General features: G+C 36.9%; 1 protein-coding gene across 1 annotated transcript; it reads left to right on the forward strand.

The window, feature by feature from the left end:
- Positions 1–422: 422 nt before the first annotated feature.
- On the forward strand, positions 423–21,539 carry LOC140169093 (transient receptor potential cation channel subfamily M member 1-like). Its single transcript, XM_072192364.1, has 10 exons — positions 423–518; positions 6,094–6,231; positions 6,878–7,019; positions 9,455–9,700; positions 10,887–11,012; positions 14,087–14,362; positions 16,436–16,613; positions 17,344–17,467; positions 18,708–18,892; positions 20,811–21,539. Exons 3-10 carry the CDS (start codon positions 6,996–6,998, stop codon positions 21,041–21,043), a joined length of 1,392 nt encoding a protein of 463 aa, XP_072048465.1. The 5' UTR covers positions 423–518; positions 6,094–6,231; positions 6,878–6,995; the 3' UTR covers positions 21,044–21,539.
- The last annotated feature ends 2,226 nt before the right edge of the window (positions 21,540–23,765 follow it).

Consider the following 23,765-nt stretch of genomic DNA (forward strand, 5'->3'; position numbering starts at 1 on the left):
TGGCACACCACTAAAAAGTGAAATCACCAGCAGAATCACCAGAAACTTGGCACGAGGTAGATTTAGAGGCTTTCAATACAATTATGAAAGAAAAAAGAAATTAAACTCTATGCCATCTTAATCTTGATCGTCTCGTTGCATAAAACATTGGGTTGCAGGGCAATCTCTCATCATCATATTATTCAGGATCTTTATATAAATTGCCTTCCGGTGGTTTTGGCATTGGATACATAGCACTTGATGTATACTATACTTTGTTCTATTTGCTCCACTTTTAGCTATATAAGCTAAGTGGAACAAATAGAACAAAGATAAAATCTGATTTATGTTTCATATTTGTTTGTCTGCGAAATCGACTCACTAATTATTATAAACCTATTCTTTACGAATTTAGATTTTTCTTGTGAGACAGAGAATGCTGGATGTACGGGAAATGATAAAGCCAAGCGAATTACAGAGCATGAAAAACGTTCACTACAGTTCCTGGAAGTGTTCCTGTGGGCAGTTATCAACGACAAGTAAGATGCATTCAGTAGTGCACTGCTATTTGTGCTTAGATCGTTTTTATCATCTTAAAAAGTAGCGAGATGTCTCGGTACCAGTGGCGGCTCCACAGGGGGGCATGGGGGTAAATGCCCCTAGTCAGAATTGCCTCCCCCTGTTTCCTCCAGTAAAAACCCAAAATTACGAAATTGTTTACTTTTTGCGGATATTTTGTGCAAAATGTGTTGATTTTGCCCCCCTGAAATTCACTTTGCCCCCTTAATGCCCCGAAAAACATATACTGGTGCCGTCACTGCTCGGTACCAGGGAGCATGTGTCCTAGGTTATTGCAAAGTTTGAATTATAGGCCAATTTTAAACTTGACAAACAAGTTCATGTAATATAATAATAATAATTATTTATTTCTTATATAGCGCAGTACAATATAATATCTCAAAGCGCTTTACAATGAACATGATAATAACACATGATACAAATTTATACATGGAAAGCAAATATATAAAATACACTGGTTAAAAACTATGCACATATAAAACCAATTAAGAACAAGATTAAAACCTATACCAAAACACTGCATAAAGATAAGCTAACATTGCACATTTAAACGAGCGCAAGTACAGTCAAACAAACCAAAAAAATAATTATGTGCAAGGTAAAGCTTAAGTAATCATTTAAAAATACAACATAATTACACAGGAAATACAGTATCAAAACGCAGGGAACCAAACTGCTGGAGCAAAGACAATTAAAAGTCGAAACGCAACGCAGGATCATAAATAAAGACCAAAAAAGGCTCCTATGAATTATTAAAAGCAATTTTGAACAATGTGTTTTGAGCTGACTTTTGAAGTGTGCAAGAGATGAAGATGATTTAATGTGAACCGGCAGTTTGTTCCACAGAAGGGGCGCAGCATTACAGAAAGCCCGCTCGCCAAAAAATTGACTTTTACCCCTTACTGGTAGACGGAGAAGGTTTTGTGATGCAGAGCGCAGAGATCGGCCAGGATTATATGTGATTAAAAGATCGGCAATATAAGATGGAGCAAGACCATTTAAAGCTTTAAAGGTGATAAGCAATATCTTGAACTCAATACGGTACACAACAGGGAGCCAGTGGAGATCAAAAAGCACTGGCGTAATGTGATCACGATATTTGGCCCTTGACACCAATCTACTATTCGCTGCAGCTTGGCAAAGTCACACTGAGGAAAACCATATAGAAGACTATTACAGCAATCCAATCGCGAATACACGAAAGCATGATCTAACCGTTCTGTTGCGTTTTGGTCAAGATATTTGCGAATCTTACCTATCCTATAAATGGCGAAGGAGGCAGCCTTAGACACATTTTAAAGGTGATCTTTCATGTCAAGGCTCCCATCAATGACCACACCAAGACCACGCGCTGCTTTTGATGCACTAATGACCGAGTCTCCAATGGCAAGAGGTGGCAAAGAAGGTGTATTTATAAAACGAGAACAAAGATGGATAACTACCGTTTTAGAGTCATTTAGCATTAACTTATTGCACACAGCCCATGTTTTGATATCAGACACACATTTCTCAAGCTTATTTATATATACCATCGAGACGCTTTGATGGATCTAAAACCAGATACAGTTGAATAAATACCATTGATATCAATGTACTGAGTACATATAAAGAAAACCACTTCAGGGCAGTATCTGTGATGCCGTAGCGTTGACACAAGCGCCGAATAAGAATCTTATGATCGATTGAGTCAAACGCAGCTGAGTAATCGAGTAATATCAATACAGCTTCTTGATGTTTGTCTACTGCCCGAAGTAAGTCATTCTGCACACGTAACAAGGCCGTCTGAGTGCTATGAAATTTGCGATAGGCTGACTGCATCGGTGAATGCAGGTTGTTCTTATCTAGGTAAGCATGAAGTTGAGAAGAGGCTATCCTCTCAATGGTTTTGAACAAAAACTTCATGATCAAGGCTGGATTTCTTAAGCAGTGGGATGACTTGCGTAACTTTAAGCCCCGATGGCATTTCCCCTGTCAACAAAGAAGTGTTTACCAAACACGTAACAAGGCCGTCTGAGTGCTATGAAATTTGCGATAGGCTGACTGCATCGGTGAATGCAGGTTGTTCTTATCTAGGTAAGCATGAAGTTGAGGAGAGGCTATCCTCTCAATGGTTTTGAACAAAAACTTCATGATCAAGGCTGGATTTCTTAAGCAGTGGGATGACTTGCGCAACTTTAAGCCCCGATGGCATTTCCCCTGTCAACAAAGAAGTGTTTACCAAACACGTAACAAGGCCGTCTGAGTGCTATGAAATTTGCGATAGGCTGACTGCATCGGTGAATGCAGGTTGTTCTTTTCTAGGTAAGCATGAAGTTGAGAAGAGGCTATCCTCTCAATGGTTTTGAACAAAAACTTCATGATCAAGGCTGGATTTCTTATTAGCAGTGGGATGACTTGCGTAACTTTAAGCCCCGATGGCATTTCCCCTGTCAACAAAGAAGTGTTTACCAAACGTGTTATAGTAGGAAGAACAGCTTCCAAACTTTGTTTGAGAAGAACAGCAGGTATTTGGTCCAAACGGAACGATTTTGCAGCCGACCCAGTGATGGTCCTAGCGACTGTGTCCTCCGTAACAGCACTAACAGATTTAAATCTACTGCAGCAAGAGTCGTGTATGTCAACCGATGGAGAGTTGTGAACCGAGCTATCAATTTCCTTACGCAGATTTTTGATCTTTGCATGAAAGAAATCGGTGAAGTTATTTGCTAAGGACTTCGCGTTATCGTGAGATGGAAGAACACGCAATGAAGCCGTTTCTGGACTGCACATTTTATCCACCAACCTGAATAGCTGCCGATCATCGCATTCAGCAATCTTATTGCGGTGATAATCACACTTAGCTTTTTCAAGCATGCGAGTATAGATTTGACACTGATCAACAAAGATTTGGCGGTCTATCTCTAGTTTGGACTTACACCATTTGTGCTCATGGCACCGTTTTAAGCGTCTGCATGCAGATCTTCCGTGTACCACGGCGCATTTGGCCGCAATGACATAGTTCTCGTCTTAAGAGGAGCATGGCGATCGAGAAGCTCACTGAGAACTTGCTCATATTGAGATACAATACAAGAAGGATCTTCCGATGGCGTTGTGAATAGCACCGAGGTCTTGATGTCGTCGTAGAACTTAGCAGCATCGATCTTGCGAAGCTCGCGGTAACAAACTGTTTCTTTACAGGTCTAGGACACGAGAAATCAACGCTGCATTTTACTGCATAATGATCTGACGGTAGGCCTCGGACAACCTCTACCTCGGAAACCAAATCTTCAACATTTCTGGTGATTAACAGGTCGAGGGTATGACCATGACGTTGCTTCCATAACATTTTGCTGGAGACCAGCAGAGTCCATAAGATCTTTCATGGCACTGGCGTTTCTATCATCACATACATCAACGTGGAAGTTGTAATCTCCAACCAATATGGTTCTGGTAGGGTCGACTGACACCATCTCGAGCAGCGTAGGAAAGTCTCTGAAAAACGCATCCACTGTCAGTTGGTTTTCTTTAGATGGCGGAGGCCTATATATGATGATATGCCTGAGGAACGATGAGTCACTAGCGACAACTGGGAAATCCATATGCTCGAAGGAGGGGAATGTCATATTTTGGTTTTCATTAACATTAAATCCTTTGTGCGACAAAAGACAAATTCCACCCCATCTTCTACCAGTGCGAGGTTGATGGTGCACACAAAAATGAGGCAGTGTGTTATTCAGATCAGCCAGGGGGGAGGGGGTGGATGTCACGATCGCTACCAGTCAACCAAGATTCTGTGACAGCAAGTAGGTCTACATTATGGTCTATGATAAAATCTGAAAGAAGAGAATGAAGAAAATCATAAGAAAATGAATACATAGTGATAATACGAAGAATGGGTGATTGACCCGGGTGATTGACTTGCACAAAAAGATGATGATCACATCAGTCACAGATGAGTAACAGTTACATCGATCACAAACCACGGCAATACAGTAACGTATATTGGCTATATCAAAACAACAGTCACAAAATGGTTCGAAATGTTCCAAAAACTGCCTTCAATAGATCCGTTAAACAAAGATATTCAGCTCAAAAGTTTCTAGAGTACTTACAAAAGTTCCGACTGGTAAAAGAATCAAACAATTATTGCTCAAAAATGAGTTTAAGTAGATTTTGTTGGAGAGGCATATCCTCTCACCGGCTGCCGTACTGAAGCGCAATCAATTTTTTTGTAGAAAAATGCATCCCTTTTAGGCATAAAAAATACCCGGAGGCACTTGTATTCAAGTTGTTATTCACGTCGCGACTTAGAACTTAAAAAAATCCAAGCAAATAATTTTCATTCGTGTAAAATGGACCCAAAATGTTGTTTTCCTACCCTATTTTACTGAGTCGCAATCAACACATCTTCTAAATCTGAGTAGGGTTTAATCATTCCCTAGAGAAGTCCTTTTGAGAGGATTGAGCTTTCGGATCTCTATCGAGCGTCACCTTCAGAGCAACTAAAAAAGGAGATGACGCACCATATATACACTGGGGGTACTGTTGACTTGATTAACAGGAAGTGTTAAGAGGGGGATGTCATTATGATTGACAAGAAGTGTCAATGAGACAATACGGTCAATAAGGAAACTTCCTGTCTGGAGAAACAAACAGAGGTTAATTAATTAGGTCGGGGTCCTTTTGAATAATCTTTTCCATTCGGGAGGAATTTCCACTCCTTTGTCTCCATTGAAATTTTCTGGAGTAGAGTGGATATAGTAAGATTTTATGAACATCCTTTCAGACCGAAATCTTGGTCCTGGCCCAGAATGATGTTCATTATTTCTCTTCTTCAAAGATCTGCCAAATTAGCCAATGTACACTTGGTATATCCACACGGCGTAGAATAAATAGCTCCTGGCTGGAGATCCTTGAGAGTATTGGTCGTCTTGAAGTATACACAAAGGTTTTCTTCTGAATAAATTTACGTATAGCTTCATAGGTCCCAGATACGTATGGCAAAATGTCATGTAGCATTAGGCCTCGCTTTGTCAGAATTGGCAGAACTTTGAAGAAGAGAGCTAGTAAACACCAAAGATACACTAATTTTGGCAACACACAAAAATCAAAACCAACATGACACTTGAAACATGACATCTGAAAGGAAGTTTGTGAAAGCTTGGCATATCCACTCTAATCCAGACAATTTCAATAGGGACAAAGAAACGGAAATCCATCTTTAATGGAATAGCTTATTCAAAAGGACCTGTTTGTTAATTGTTTCTCCACACAGGAAGTTCCATTATTGACTCACAGACACTTCATGTCAATCATATTGACATCCCCTCTTGACACTTCCTGTCAATGACTTTGGCAGTTCCCCTAAGTGTATATAAAGCGCATCATCTCTTTTCTTTAGTTGCTCTGAAGATGGCACTCGATAGAGCTCTGAAAACAAAGCCCTCTCAAAAGAACTTCTCTAGCAAAGATTAAACCCTACTTATGTTTACCGACCTAGAGTACGAAGTATTTTCAAATCGTGTTTCTAAATCTGTTTTTACTAAAACCTTTAAGGCCGCGGATTGCAGAATTTTGCTGGGAGCAAATACAAAATCCTGTAAGTGCAGCTATCGCTGCAAGCAAGTTTCTGAAGAGGGTGATCACACACACCAGAGGCTTGGATAAACAAGAAACATTGTCAACACAGGCGGAGTAAGTTATTTGTCAGTATTTTTATCTTCCCCTAAAAATTCTTAAATATGCCAGTTTTTCTGCAGGTGAGAATAATTTTCTGTTGAATGAATGGGTAGAATGGTTCAGATTGGCTTGAAATGCAATTACATTTTAAACGCGTTAAAGTTTTGTAGCAATGTGGTAACGTGGTGTAGAGGCAAGTCTTGCTTGTATATAAAAAAAAGAAGAAAATTATATCATGAAGAGGAAACCTCCTATTATCAGTATGACATTAGATATAGAATGCAATTTGAAATACATATAGTGACTAAAATAATTTTAGTGCTCTTTAAAGCAGTGTTTCGTGATCCTAGCATCCTCTTTTTATGACATTTTTCAGTAGATATCCACGAAAAAAGCTTATTCCCAAAATGTCAGGTGATTCCGATTTTGCGTTGCGAGTTATGCATGTTTATGTGTATTACACTGCTCCATAGACAATGTGTTTTCCACAGAACGAAATTCAAATTTCACGATATCTTTGCTAAACGAATTAATCTGCAAGAATTTTTTTTTACATAAACATTATGTAGCCAGAGGTTTCCAGTGATAAAAAAATCTCAACTTTTTTTGAGAAAAGTGGGGATGATGCTGTGGATCACGAAATGCCCTTTTAACATTACAGCAATTACCAGGGTTTTGCGACAAAGGTTTTGGACAAATGCTACCATACCAACAAGCAATTAGCACGAGGAGTCGTAGAACGTCGTCATCCTGTTTGGAAAAACAAAACGACGATTGAAATGGCTGAAGAGGCTGAAAACAAGGTACTGTCTCGGCACTTTATCATATTACATGTTATTATATATAAATTCTACTAGCAAAGAAAATAGTCTTATAGGTTCTGGTGGAATAAAATCGTTTTGTCCCAGCATGATGTTTTTAAAATTTTCACGGTATTCGCAGAAAGGAACTCACGGTACACCTCTGAACTTTCTGTCTCTCCTTTCTACAATGCTGGCCATAAGTGTTGGGACGGTTTGATAGGGTAATGTAAATAAGCCCCCACTCCCCGATCAATGTTGAATTCGACTTTTTGGTCACACGAGCCTTGTGGCACCCAACATTGATTGGTGGGGAAGGGGAGGGTTGGGGTGTTAGGAAAGTGTTTAGGCTTGACACCAAAGAAACCTCCACTTTATCACGTTAATAATAACGGAAATAAGGTCATACTATAGTGTACGTTTTCCATAAGTGTCCCAACACATTTTGGCCATGGTTGTATTTGAAAAGTTGAAAAAAATCATCTAATTTCAGTTTTTTGCTTATAACTCAAAAAAGTAAATATGATATTGACACCAAATTTGGAGCAGTTAGAGATCTTATCATGTGGCTTTACCAAAAAATTTTGGATGGCTACATTTGAAATTTAGGGACTGGTCACTAAAATGTCTTAAAACGATATTTTGGCCCTGTCTAAGTTCACTATTCATCATATTTATCATATAGCAGGTGTTGGCTGACATTTGTGCTCCACATATATTTCAGTTTTGGGCCGGGGTAAAATGATTTTGGGACAAAAACGAACGATATACACGTTTGTAAAAAGAAAAAGAAAGTAATATTATATTAAAATTCTTTACTCTTTAAAGACGTGTATACCGTCCGATTTTGTCCCGTAGTCATTTATCCCGGACAAAAACTGAACTAAATGTGGAGCACAATGTCAGCCAACACCTGCTATATGATAAATATTCAGTTAATGAAACAAATGCCGTAAAAATGTATTTTTTGGACTGTATATCGTGTGTAGAGCGTATATTTATATACATGCATGTTGAATAGCATTATATTATAGTTTAAGCCTGTTGAAGTTACACAGCTCTGTGGCGCAATGGATACGGCATCTGCCACAGGCGCAGTGGACACGGGTTCGAGCCCTGAATTTATTTAGATTTCTTTTTCTTTTCTTTTTTGTTATTATTTTACAATATCCTTCATCATATTATATTCGTCGTTCTATTAATTTTGCCAATGTCCGTCCTTCTTTTTTTCTGTATGTCTACCTATATTTTACTTTCTATACTTACTATAAGTTTCTTTGAAAGCGCTTTAATAAATTTCAGTCATAAAATGTAATTTAAGCCTACTCCTGCCGACTATGATTATATTTACACGATATACTCGTTGCAAATACCACATACGTTTTTGATGCAAACGATGAAAATGATTAAAGTTTTGTTTTTTTTCTTCTAAAAATTAGCTTTTTTTTAATTTTAAGTATTTTTTCCCAAAATCACTCTTTTAAAAGACTTCAATCAATTCCTGTCAACAAATATCATGTATTTCTGGTGATTAAATCACTACTCTTTCAAAATAAAACGTCATTTTACGCAAAATACGTAGTTGACATAGGCTAATAATGTTCAGAACGCACTGTAAAATACATGATATTGCGTATAAAACGTGACCGTATCCCTAAATCACATGAGGAAAATGCAATAATTTTTATATAAGTGAAAAGATAAATAGTTTCTCCGTTTTCATGTAAAATTTGATGAAAATCCAAGCTATGGTTGAGGAGATATGGGCCAAAACACACATTTTAAAATTAGATTTTTTGTACCTTAGAGACAATGCTGGCCATAAGTGTTGGGACGGTTTGATAGGGTAATGTAAATAAGCCCCCACTCCCCCGATCAATGTTGAATTCGACTTTTTGGTCACACGAGCCTTGTGGCACCCAACATTGATTGGTGGGGAAGGGGGGGTTGAGTGTTAGGAAAGTGTTTAGGCTTGACACCAAAGAAACCTCCACTTTATCACGTTAATAATAACGGAAATAAGGTCATACTATAGTGTACGTTTTCCATAAGTGTCCCAACACATTTTGGCCATGGTTGTAGTTCTATTGCTTGTGTAAAATAGCAATAATATGACGCAACTTTGAACTAAATGAATAAATAATTAAATAGAATAAACGATATTTTGTTTTAACTATCCTCTATCGTGTGGTAGCCTGGTCCAATATATGAAAATAAAGATTTTGATGGAAATTTGAGCGTACACAATATTTTTAGTACCGCCATTTGAAACTAACCCACCCATCAAAACAATCGTCCATAATGACTTAAGGTCAACTACTGATAGAATACACCCGATAAAGATTGTCATGATCAGAATTTGTTTTCATTCTAGATCACGCCCACTGAATAAGAATAAATTATAAATAACAACTGGTCCTGTTTGTAACTGTCTGCAGAAATTCTTAGCTCATCCTTGCTGCACAAGCAAACTCGATGATGATTGGTTCGGAGAAATGGACCCATCGCTGAATTCCTGGTGGTTCATCCCGATGGCATTGACGGTGATGCTCATTCCACTATACATGGTTTTCAAGTTAGATTTCTTCAAAATCCACTTCAAAGAAAATGGGAAGAAATTATCTTGGCGTCGGAAATTAGCAGCTTTCCGTAAAGCACCAGTGACAAAATTCTGGATATATGCGGTAAAGTGGGTCATTGTTTGTTGGTGAATGGCATGGTGGGTGTAGGGGTGTGTGTGGAGTGGGGTAGCGGTGGAGGGGGGTGCGTGCGTATGGGGTGATGTTAGTGAGTGTGTATATTGCACTGGCGCCCTTTTCGTCATTGATCAAACCGTCCCACTAGTGATAAGTGGTGTTAGTAATTGGGGAGGAGGTCTTATCGTATACAGCTCCTTTTCCTCTAGGAGCCGTTTTTTCATTTTTTTTAAATTTCCGTCAAAAAACAAAAATATACACCAGTATTGCCTAAATTAGGCTGAAACTGTCAAATTTCAACCATTTTATCGAATATTTCTAAAAGATGTTCAAAATTCAAAAAAATAAAAAAGCGGATTTTACATTTTCATACCTAGTTTATGAAAATCAATAAGAAAAACTTTTTTACTGAAAAAATAATTAGTTGCGGTTTAAGTAATTTTTGGGGTCAAAATCACGGTTTTTGATGATTTACTCCGAAATTGAGCATTTTTAATTTAATCTGACGTCACCACTGGATTCGTTAAGGTAATTTCCATTCGAAATATGTGTACTTTTGTACACTTTAGATCAACAATTTAGAAGTTAAAAGGCTAAAATGTTTTCCATAATTCCATGGTTCAGACCAACCTTAATTAAGTTCGTTATTGTCCATAATGGCTGTACATTGTCGTCGCATGCTCCCGATCAGGCGCGTATAGGACAGTTTGTCACTTCTAAAACGGGACCTTCGTCTAATCAAATGCTTGTAACTTTACTTCTGGAGATCGCATTGGATTCAATAGTGCGTTTATTAAAAAAATACTCAAATATGGTTTAGTTTTAAAATTAGGATTTTTTTTCCAAGTGTAAGGATACTTTCTAGGCGCAGTATACTACTACTACTACTACTACTACTACTACTAGCAAAAGAAACGAGCACACTCACAGTTACTTCCACACCCACACCGAAACTGTCAGCAGCAGAAGCAGCAGCAGTATTATTATTATTATTATTATTATTATTATTATTATTATTATTATTATTATTATTATTATTATTATTATTATTATTATTATTATTATTATTATATTATTATTATTATTATTATTATTATTATTATTATTATTATTATTATTATTATTATTATTATTGTTGTTCTTGTTGTTGTTCTTGTTGTTACTTAAATGTTAGATATCATACGTGATCTTTCTTCTTCTCTACACCTACGTGTTGCTGTTTGAATTTGATCAACATCTTCAAGCCCTGGACATTATTCTCTTTGTATGGATTCTGACAATGGTATTTGAGGAAATAAGGGTGAGGATATACGAGTGCATGTTAATTTGATAATTTCTTTGTAAAATTCTCTGATATCCACAGCTATCGCACAAGAAACAGGAATAAAACTGTGGACCGAAAGTACTTGTTATAAAACTCCCTAAAATCCGGTGTGCACGCTGATCTTAAGAGGGCACGCAGGATCACAATTTTAGTCATTGTTTTGTATTGTATCTTTCAAAGTATTGATGAAAAGTATATAAAAGTATACATTTTCAGGAAGGAAAAAAATGAGCCTAAATAATATCACGCCATATCACAAGTACATGAGATCATTACTGATGTTTCGTTTCGTAGGCAATGGGGCTACGTATTCATTTGCAACCACCGTTTATCAGTGGGAGCGTAAATGGTGAGGGCAACCGTATAGCGATCGGAAGGTCTTGTGTTCGAATCCCGCGTAGGCACATCCCCTTGCTTTTTCAAGTTGGGTTGTGTGTCGTTCGGAATCATATGCATATATAAGCGCTCTTTATAAAGTAAAATCATTGTTCATTGAATTTACAACCGTATGACAAAACAGGCGAAACTAGTAAGTTTTCGCACACGATTTGCAATTTAAAGAGAATTGGTCATTGCTCATTGAAATGAAGCTAGTATATGGACAATATAAGTGTGCTCTTTCACTTAATGACATAACATCTGAAAAATATTGTAAGGATCACTTGTGGTTTTGACTTTTGAAACCTACATTTTGGTCAAAAATTGTGCTTGAATAGGTCGTTTTCAACAGATTTACCACATTCGCCTTGCTATAAACATTGAATTGAGTTATCTGTTGACGTAATGAAAAACAGTGTTTTTAGGGGGAAGTGTTAGCTTTCGTTTGATATTTTAAAAAATCTGATTGGATGAAGGGAACACTTGAGGTTTTGACAAAACCAATCACAGATGCCTATTTTCCACTATTTACCAGCTAGAAGCTCACACAGCTCTTTTGATGCTATGCACCCAACCGTGTACATACATACATACATACAGAATGCTTATATAGCGCTGCTACATAAAGAACGCAGCGCTGAACAAGAAGAACCATAATAAAACTACAAATATGAGAACCTACAGGCATGTATATAAGACAAACAAAGTCAGTTAAGCAGGAAACAAATGTGTTTTCAATGATTTCTTAAAAGCAGGTAATGTGGTAGACTCTCTGATGATGACAGGTAGACTGTTCCAGATGCGAGGAGCTGTGTAAGAGAATGTCCGTTTTTCAAAAGATATTAGTGTCTTAGTTGAGTTATGTTCAGAGAGGCGAGTTGTGTCTGCTGCTGAACGGAGACCTTGACGGGTTGGAATGTGAAGAGAAAGACATTGCGATAAGTAGTCCGGTGCCGTCCCATTGAGGCATTTGAACACTAGCACCAAGATCTTGAAGGTAACTCTATCCTCAACGGGCAGCCAATGTAGTTGGTGTAAATAAGGCGTGGCATGATCTCGTTTCAAAGCTTGGCAAATAACTTTCGCGGCCCAGTTCTGGATCCTCTGTAACTTCTGGATGTCAGTTTTGGCTGATCCAAGAAGGAGTCCATTGCAATAATCCAGTCTGGAGAGAATAATGGCACGCGTGACGAGATGGCAGGTGTCATAGTCCAGGAACCTACGTATGCGCGAAATATTGCGGAGTTGGAAGTTTAGGTTTGTGCAGAGAGATTTTACATGTGAAGACATGGACATTTGTGAGTCAAAGATGACACCAAGATTGCGAACACTGTCACTAGGAGATATTGTAACGTCCTCAACTAGCAAAGAAATAGGATACATGTGGTGTTTGAGATGTGGTGATGTTATAACCATAAACTCTGTCTTGTCATCGTTTAGCTTGAGCATGTTGTTATTCATCCAGTTCTTTATGGACTTGATGCATTCAGAGAGCCGGTGAAGCGAAGAAGCTGTGGAAACATGATCTTTTGGGTTAAAGCCAACATAAAGTTGTATGTCATCGGCATACATATGATACAATACATCAAACTGTCTTACAATACTGCCTATAGGAAGAGTATAAATTGTGAACATTGAAGGTCCTACAATGGACCCCTGAGGTAAACCAAACTCAATGTCATGAGGGTCAGATAGCACACCATTTATGCACACCCTAGTTGTTCTACGGGACAGATATGACTGGACCCATCTTAATACTCTACCACGAACCCCAATTTCGTCAGCCAGTCTCTTAAGCAACACTTTATGGTTAACCGTATCAAAGGCACTGCTGAGATCCAGCAGAACCAGAAAGACGCCCTGATGTTGACACATACATTTCATGATGTCATCTTTCACTTTGTACAAAGCTGTCTCCGTACTGTGAATTGGTTTATAGGCTGACTGTAAAACCTCACCAAGACCATTATTGTCAATGTGCCTGTTAATGTTATTAATGGCACACTTTTCAACAACCTTTGTGTAGTGTAAACAAAGACTGTGTAGAGACAAATCACTGCTTGCTTGGAAGCTCTTGGACGAAATTGTGTGCTCATGTGTGTATATAGGTGGAAACTGTGCATAGATGCGTTTATAAGAGAATCGTTTTGTAGCCAAACCTTTCCATATGTTATGTTTATTTGCTGTCTTGTTTAAATGTAACACTTTGGGTTGGTTAGCTGTTCTTTTTTTCTTAGGCAATAGAAACAAATAAGTTCGATCTTTGTCGATCCTTATAATTTATGAAATCAATTAATTGACCATTATTAATTGTGATAACATACAAATATTTGCCTGTGTTGATATTGAAAAGTATAAATTTAGCATTACTTCTGATTAATTAGTTGTTATTTCATTAATAACAAGCATCGAAGCAGCATCGGCGGTCGATCCAAAGATCGAACAAATTTGTTTCTGGTGCCTTATTAATTATGTTCAAATTCCTCTTGTAGCGAGCAATCGTAACCCCAATGCCTACTTAACTTGTAGAAATGCTATCATGTATGCATGTATGTTCTTGGGCTAATGGTGAGGACATGGGTCGTGGTTAAAGTCCCGCACCGGCACAATAATATATACATCACAATAAAGAGAACAAAAAATAAACACAATTGATTCTATTCAATTAATAGGTCATCGTACCTGAAAAGAACAACGGCAAATGGAAGAAAAACTTAGTCACATGGAAGAAAAACTTCTGCAAATGGTTCAAAGACAAGTGGAACAAAATGGACATTGTAATGCTTACCATAGCAGTCTTGGGCTTCAGCCTTCAATGGAATGACACAACCCATGAGTGGGCGAGAACACTCTATGCAGCAAACTCATTCATCTTCTTCACCAGATTGCTTCGTTCCTTTGCTGTGAATGAACGACTTGGGCCTAAAATGGTGATGATCCAAAGAATGGTAATTTATAATTCTATTTTATTTTTGACACATATAGCTTTCCGTATTTGAGGCATGATTTGATGTTTCGGGTATTGTTATAGCGGAAATTCCAACGACTCCACCGGGTCAAATATCATGATGGAAAAGCTCAATACATGTTTTATTACTTCGTGTATTTTGTTCTCTTATGAGATATTAAAAAACCCACATGGTTGCAAAGTTCAGTCTGTAAAGCCTTGTTTTGAATAATCGACTTTTATTGACTCCATGACCTTGTAACATTTAAATAGAACATTATAAAATTATTGCCCTTGTAGTTATACTTATTTTGAAGGGAGGAATCGTGTTATTAACAATGCAAGGCCATGTTAATCTTCATTGGACTCCATTGTAGTATTTGACCCATAGGTCAAAGAGTAGGTTACCCTGTTTAAATATGGTTAATAGATAAGTAAATAAAATAGGAGAAAAATTAATGTGGACCTATATAATTAAAATAATTTCTAGATGAAATGCTTTGGAAGGACTACCATCTCTTGGGAATGTGATTAAATATACATTCCGCGGTGTCAACATCACGGAATTGACGATTGCCTTTTGGCATGAAACTCAGAGTAACGACTACCTATTCTGGAAGGTCTGTTCTTTGAATTTTTATATACGCTCTCCCTTTTGAGGTTGAGCACTTTATTCAAAAGATAGTCTAAACTCTAACTATTAGTAAAATGTTGTTATTACGCTTCTATTTTGCAGTTGAGCACTTTCTGACTATTGTTACGAGTCGTACTTGACTCAAGGCCAAAATCACCTTTTACTCACACGATTGCACAACACAAATACACTGTTTGATTAAGCTAACAAAATCTGAGTCTTTAATTGAAAGCACGTTATTATTGGTACAATATATGACAACAAATGCTCATACACAATAATCAAATATAAACACTCTTTATCTATTTAGTACTTAGCCAGCATTCTTCTTCTTGGTGATCATAAAGTTCTTGCAATGTTCTGGACGACTGATGTAATATATCCTTATTCACTTGTCCTGCGAAAATCAGCGAAGTCCAGTGAACACTTGCGTTTATAGAATATCCTTGCGTATGAAATCCGCACACAAAAATTGTCGTTGCTTTCTCCAAACCTCCTTGCGTTGCTTTCTCCAAATCGTTATCTCCTTGCGCTGCTTTCTCCAAACTCAACTCCTTGCGCTGCTTTCTCCAACAATCGTGCCATTTCCAACTTTCACACAATATCTTCAGGAAGCAGGACTGCGATGCAGTTGTCCCCACTTATATTGACAGTTGCGTTGAATCAAAACCCAGACTTCAGCAAGTCGACAGAAGAATATATATTCCTTTCTTGGAAGAAGTACGTTCTTTGACGTATTCTAGATCTTCTCCGACAACACTGGCAAATAGTAGTACTTTGACTACATGAAATATTTCTGGTTTGCAATTTCCTTTCTTTGAAGGAATTGGACTGTAAGCATATTAGCTAGCTAGCCCAGATCAACACTATAAACTGTGAATAATAATGTGTTTACATTTTCTTATATATCAAGCCCTGGGAAATCCCAAATATTAATAGCCAAATGTGATCTTGGAAATTCCCAAGCCTTAATTATAACATTAACCTTTCTCATTACATCACTTCCTGAGGGGAATCCCGTGACATCACCACTTCCTGAGGGGAATCCCATACGATGTCATCTTCACTTTATAATCTCCTGGGAATTCCCATATTCCAAATTAGATATGATTCAACTTGTTTTGCTCAATTTGAGAGGGAGGGGAATTCCCCCGAAATGTCATCACTCATGTAACTTTGTAAACAAAGATAAATCATCAAATTAAATTACTCAGGGCACATCACACTATCTCTGATAGACAGACTGACTCTGGGATAGACATTGGCTGTGTTGACACCACATAATGTATATTTAATCACATTCCCAAGAGATGGTAGTCCCTCCGAAGCAATTCATCGTGTCGTCTAACGATTGACTTTTGGCATAGTTAATTGTGAACATTTAGTATATCCTTTTGCTTAAATGTTATTTTTAATTAATTTCTTTTTATTCTGTATTAGATAGTAGAAATGCTTCTATTTCTCAGTATCCTTGTCGTGTTCCTTGTGAGTTATGGTGTTGCAAGTCAAGCTTTGCTTTATCCAAATCAAAAACCTTCGGCTAAGGCAATTGAAAGAGTATTTTTCATGCCGTATTTCCAAATATACGGAGAACTTTTCCTAGAAGAGTTGGTAGATGGTAAGAATTGTTCTTTTCTTAAGTATATCATTAAAACGTGTATGTTGTCCAAAAAAGAGATTAAAGGGGCATTTCGTGATCCACAGCCTCATCCCCCACCCCACTTTTCTCAAAAAAAGTTGAGATTTTTATACCACTGGAAACCTCTGGCTACATAATGTTTATTCACAAAATATTTCTTGCAGATTAATTCGTTTAGCAAAGATATCGTGAAATTTGAATTTCGTTCTGGTGCACCAGAACGAAATTACAACGCATTGTCTATGGAGCAGTGTAATACACATAATCATGCATAACTCGGAAACGCAATATCGGAATCAACTGAAATTTTGGAAATAAGCTTTTTCGTGGATATGTACTGGAAAATGTCATAAAAAGAGGATGCTAGGATCACGAAATACTCCTTTAATATTGTACCAAATAAACTTTAGAATTTTAATTCAAATAGACTAACCTTTTCCTCAATGCTTATAGGTATAACAATATGGATCTTGATTTCAAAATGATAGTTCTAAAATGTGCCGATCAGCTGACATGAAGAATTTGTAATACTGAATGTTGCAAGTCAGAGGCAATCTCTGTATCGCAAACATTATGACGTGATGCTCGAAGTTCCCTGCTAAGGCCTGCTTCTCGGGCCTGCTTCATACCTTTCCCAGTTATTTTATCATCATTATGTGCCCCTGCACTCTATACCACTCTGACTGAGAATATTTGAATTGTATCGCAGGTGAATGTGAGCCAGAAGGTACCGAAATGTGCCCAAATCAACATTGGTTGATTCCTGTTATGCTGGGTGTGTATCTCCTCCTGGGAAACGTTCTGTTGCTGAATTTGCTCATCGCAATTTTCAGGTAAAAACAATAACATGTTTTCACTAGCGTCTATATTATGCATTATTCATCTTAGGAAAACTTTTATCATAAATTCCATTCCATCATGACACTACAGCCTGTCTCAAAAAAAATTGTGCAAGTGAAAAGCGCCCTCTCTGGCAATTAGAAAAAAACATTGTGAAATAATGTTTACATCAACGTCACGGGCGTGGTCTTAGCTCGCCAATGTCGTTTGTCCTGTTCAATTTGCTTGTTTTAATCTCGAGATATGTTTAGTTAAAGACGAAAGGGTAAAATCACAATTGTGCCACTTTTACTAGGGAAGAGGGCTATGCATGTAACAGTGATAGCATCAAGTTTATCAAGAGTTCCTTCGTTAAATCAAAAGAATGCATCAATTACAGAATACAAATTTTTTTGACTGTTTTATCATGATGCAGGAATGATGATTCTCTTTTTCCACTTAAAAGAGATTAAAAGATAAATGAATATTTCACATTCTGCTGTAAAACTTAAATACATGTGCATGTCAATGATTTTATCATGGTAAATACTGTTCTCTTAGTCACTTAAGACATGTTAAAAGACAAACAAATATAGCGCACTTATACATGTTATAGGTTAATGAATGCGTATTACTTGTTGGGAGAGATATTAGACAAAATAGTGCACGCGTGCTGATGTTGATGCGTCTAATGCATTCGCCCCGAAAGCTGGAGTGCATTAGACGCATCAACATCAGCTATCATTGATTTACATGTGCATCTCCCTTCCCTAGTAAAAGTGGCACAATTGTGATTTTACCCTTTCGTTGTTAAATAATGATATCTCGAAATTGGAACAAGCAAATTGAACAGAACAAACGGCATTTGAGAGCTGAGACTGCGCCCGTGACGTTGATGTAAGCATTATTTCACAACGGTATTTTCTAATTGCCAATGAGGGCGCTTTTCACTTGCACAATTTTTTTTGAGACAGGCTGTATAGATATCGTGTTTTGATATTATCCTACGATATAATAGCAGATATTTAATAATCCGACGTATAAAAACTGCATACATAATTTTAACACTCGTAGCTTACTTATCACTTGTTCAAACTTGTGAAGCCTGTGAAAAATAGGTAAGATTAAGAGTAACAACTTCTATAATGTTATGTTTTACATAAACGCGAGAAATGATTCAAAACTAAGAGCAGAAAATTGAACTGGAACTCAATATGAACCTGTTATTGCTCTAAATTCCAATGTTCTTTGCAGCTCGGTGTACGAAGATATCAAGTGCAACTCTGTGCAAATTTGGAAGTACGAGTTCTTTTCTCTTGTCAAGGAAATGAAAGACAGGCCCGTGTTGCCCCCACCTCTGATAATAATAGAACACATTTATCGGATGTGCAAATGGCTTCTAAGACGTTTCACTAAAAAAGATTTGTCATCTTCAACAGGTATGTTTTACTTCAATATAATTTGAAATAACCCAAAAGGCCAATCATTGATACATTTCGAAAAATACATTTGGATAGGTTTACCACTCTAGGAAGTGTTCAGGTCATTGGTATCATCTTTAATTATTGTTTGACCTGATAAACTGGATAGACTTCTCACAACAAAGAGAATGTAGTACAGTGGCGTAACTCCTATGGGCTCTGGGGGGCCGCGCCCCCGGGCACCCGGGCTAAGGGGGCACCCAAGCCTGGATAGCCTTTGACACGATATTAAATACTTTGTTATAGGAAAGAAGTGGAAACCTTTACCCACCATGATTGAATTACTCTTCATTTGGGTGCCCCTTCCACACAAAATTTTTCGCGCGCTTCAAGCGCATTGCAACATATAAATTGTCATTTTAAAGACCTAAATTCAACTTGATTAAATACCAAATTAGTGGTATTTATGCACATTTCCACGCGCCCGCACGCAATTGTTTTAGGAAGAGGGGGTATTGTGTATTATTCTCAGTGCCCCTGGGCGCCACATGCTACGTCACTGCAGCTAGTGACGAGTCTTCAAAAGTAAAGACATTGGAGAATTATGAAAACATCTCATTTATTAACATGAACTGCATTGAAGCATGAAATAAATTTAATCTGAAACACTATTTGTAAGTTATTCGGTAGGTCTATGGCTTTCAATACTAAAATTGATCATTAGCTCTGCACCATGCACACCCTTGGTCAGGGGCACCCGAACTATACTTTCGCCCCCGGGCACCCTGACCCAAAGTTACGCCACTGATGTAGTACATAGCCCTGTGTAGTAATAATTATTTGAATTTTGTCTTGCTATATTAGCGTAACCAATAGTCCAGTATATACCGGGGTTTAATGTACATCCCCCAGGCAGGACTCTACCAAACCAACCCTTTATGGTCTTTTAAAACATGCAAAATGTTACCAAAAATTATTCACGGCACTCCGGCCACATTCAAGGTCAAATATCAACACAGAGCATAAATCTGGTTGAAAAGCACACCAAGTTATTTCTCTCATTTCAAGGATTCAGAAACAGTATAGTTTGACCTACCTGCGACATTAAAAGCATATTAATAAAACGGAATATCCGCTTGAATTGGCCTATAGAGGGCCTTTAGTACCCGTACCAATGTTTTACACTCAGAGGCTATCAGTATACCAACACAGTGTCCTGAAGCGGCTTTATTGATTAAGAAGCGGCTAGCCCTTTGTTTTAACAATCATGACAATTGGACCATATAGCCCATAATATTTGACATATATATAAGCTCAAGTACCCATGTAAAGGTACATTGCCCAAGTGCTGTGGGTGTACCAACTCAGAACCATGAGTTGTTATATTTGCTTTAAATTACTTTGTTTTAACATTTTATAAAATTACATTAATTATCTCCAAAATGAAACAGATTAAAATATAATGACTGGTCACGTGTGAGAGCTGGTACTCAGTACGATGATAACTGGTGCAAATCAAACAACAATATGCGCATGCGTACGTGGGATGACCGATACAACATGCTGGAAATGCACGAAAATTGCAAAATTCTATGTAAATAGGGCCTAAAATATTACAAAATGCTATGAAAATTTTAATTTAAATATTCATATGAATTTTTATGGATGATCTCAACCTCAAATGAACAGAAAATTTTCAAAAATAAATTTCTCATTCAAACGATGGACTCTCTCTCTCTCTCCCTGTACCACTACTTTTTGTATAAACGTAACAATAGTAGAATAACAATTATTATATTATATAATTATAATTATAATTATAATTATAATTATAATTATAATTATAATTATAATTATAATTATAATTATAATTATAATTATTATAATTATAGTCAGTGTATTATGCTGAAGCGTTCGTTATCTTTTTATATTACAGAACAAGATAATGGTATTGATCAAGCAGACTTGACTATATTTGAGCAAGATTGTGCTGCACGTTTCATGAGAGAAAGAGCAAACGAACAGATGACAGGCCCGTCGCTAGCCGGTCTCAGGGAGGGATTAGATAAATTGCTACAAATGAATGGTGTGGACCAGGGGCAGAGCCCCCAAAAGTTCAAACGGTCTGGGTCTACGGGCCCGCAGAGCCCATTGAAGCTGGAGCTGTAATTGGTGAAAATCGAACGGGTGAGGCATAGGCCCAAGGGAAAGAACCCACTGAAGCTCACGCGTTTTAGGCTTTTTCAAAGTAGCTTTCCTGGCACTCATATTATATGATTGCATGACCTACAAATAGAAAATAAGCTCTGATATTTGAGCTAAATATGAAAGTACAAGAATCTTGGTCTCTGATTTTCAGCATCAACAGCATTTCAATACCCAAGGCACAAATTTTGGACCAAATTTACTCAAAATTTGACAATTATTTTTGTATGTTTTGGGAAATTTTAACTCAAGACTCACAAAATTGGGATAATTTCCTGGTAAATTTGGGAAACAGATTGTGCAACTATGTAACAATATTTTTACACAAGAACGGGGCCATTAATAGTTTGTTTCCGGTAAGTGGCCTGAAAAACAAAATGGTTGGGGGTGTTTTTGGTCTGGATTTATTCTAATATATGACTAAAATTGCACATTATTGATAGTCAATTACTTTCAATTACAAAGTAGTTTTATTTTTACGCTGCATGGAGTTTTCACTGAATTGAGGGTTGATATGTATTAATTTTGCATTTTTTCAATAATTTACGAGCATATATATAATCTAATCAAATCAATTTTTACAACAATACCTTATAACCATTTAGAAAAGAAATTGAGAATAGTTCGTGTTATTTTATTATTGCCGACTCAGCTTTATGTCCGCTAAAAGTTTGGAATATCGTTTAATTTTAAGGCAAGTCCATCTAAATCTTAATTTGCGAAACAAATGTTGATAATTTACATCACATTAGTCATTAGTCAATCACCACACTATCACGATATTTTGCCCTAAAACTAGCTGGGAGCAAAATGAAGGCCAAAATGGAGGTATTTTAAGGAACTTATGGTTTGGGCCCCATGGGTCACAATGATGTTACAATATGACTTGAATATCAAAATAAGAATGTGTACATACTATGTGGCCGCCACAAAAACTCAATACGTGAAGCTTGTCGCACACCATGTTTGGATGAAATGAAGCTTGCGGAACCAACCTATAGTTATTCTGTAAATGATATAACACCTGTGGCGTAAGAAACATTTTTGTTGAAAAAAGAGAAGGGATAGTGACTCGGAGAAAAAAAATATGCATGGTGGTAAGGTTAACGTTATAAATTTATATTATAATTATATAATATTATAAAATATTATAAGCTTATATATTATTAATTCAAATCATTATATAATTTGTCGTATGTTGTCGTCTAGTTTTCTATGTGATATTATATTGAACGTACTGTATAATCGGTTAACACAAAACTGCCACATAACCTGATTTATTACGTAATTAAAGTTTAAGCATTTTAATCTAGGTGTCAGTTGGCACATGTCTAAACATTACAATAAAACATTAAGGCTTAGTAAGAATAGGGTTGTTTTGTTTGTATAGTATTCACTTGTAATTATTATATTCCTCGGTTATATTCAAATCAGTAGGCCTACATACTCTGTCGTATGTTGTTCTAATTCTTTATAATATTATGGTATTATGGTGAACCTATATTCGGTTTTAAGCGTAAACTGCATCATAATACTGATCACGTGTCCCGAGTAGCGGTACGTCTTCCAGTAAGCATGGTAAGTACGCCAACTCAGTGCTGAAGAAGTGACCTCGGATGAGGCACGAAAATTCCACTCGTAAGTGAAATTTTACTATTGCTTGTGTGAATCAGTTTTAAATTGTTCTACATTATAATACTGAAAACTTTAAAGGAACTGTCAGCACAATTGTGTATACCCTCGACATAAGTAAGGCTAATTAATGATTTTTGGTCGTCTTATGATGGCCTGATGACATCCGGTCTGATGAGGGTTCTATTAATGAATAATTATAATTTTACAATTCGTTTTTCACTTAAACTTAAAGTTATAATGTACGATTTCCGTCAAATTTTACTTGTATTATTCTTTGCAAACAATACTGAAATAATATTAATAATAACTGTCAGGAAGGGGTTCCGTCCATTTTAAGCTGAAGTACTGAAATAACCAGGTAACGTGAAACAATCCCTACTGGCTATTTTGGCCATATTAATGTACGATTTCTGTCAATTTATTTAAATCTTGTTAATCTTTACCCAAAATGCTGAAATAATATTAGTAACAATTGTCATGAAGGGTTTCTGTCCGTTGTTATCCGAAATAAGGAGGAAAAATGAATGAAACCCCATTGACTATTTTTGCCGTTTACCGTGGAGTTCTAAGGAAGATTTAATGTCAAAATGGCTCGGTTGACCTACGAACACAACGGATTCAGCTAATTCCATGTAGTTGTACCTTGGGACATGTGTAAGCAATGCATAATAATTAGAATATCGTACAATATGGCTTTAAGCTGAGTTTTTACTCGATCGCGTTTGCAGAAAAGCGAATCACACGCATGCGCAGTGTCACAAATGAGAGCAATTATGCACTGACCATATCTGCAAAAGCATTCAAGTATACATAGAGTGATAAAAGCAAACAAAAAATATACAATGGTATTTTATATGTTTACTACAAGGTTTGAAGTCCAGAAATGTTCCAAGTTTGTATATTTTTCGGAATTATTTTGGAACTTAAAATTGCATATAGAAACATTAATTCGAGGTGGTAGAAAAAAGTAGTAGTAGTTCATGTTATAGACGAACCCAACGAGCCAAGTGATGGTCAGAATTCAGTCGACCATTACTGGGTCCCGTCTGCA

Source organism: Amphiura filiformis, chromosome 14, assembly GCF_039555335.1.
Source record: "Amphiura filiformis chromosome 14, Afil_fr2py, whole genome shotgun sequence".
Taxonomy (NCBI): Eukaryota; Metazoa; Echinodermata; class Ophiuroidea; order Amphilepidida; family Amphiuridae; genus Amphiura; species Amphiura filiformis.

Coding starts and splice junctions, on each gene's coding strand:
- LOC140169093 (XM_072192364.1), top strand. CDS start 6,996: ATGGCTGAAGAGGCTGAAAACAAG. Junction 9,701..10,886: donor CAAAATTCTGGATATATGCG/GTAAAGTGGGTC, acceptor CTTAAATGTTAG/ATATCATACGTGATCTTTCT. Junction 11,013..14,086: donor TGGTATTTGAGGAAATAAGG/GTGAGGATATAC, acceptor TTCAATTAATAG/GTCATCGTACCTGAAAAGAA.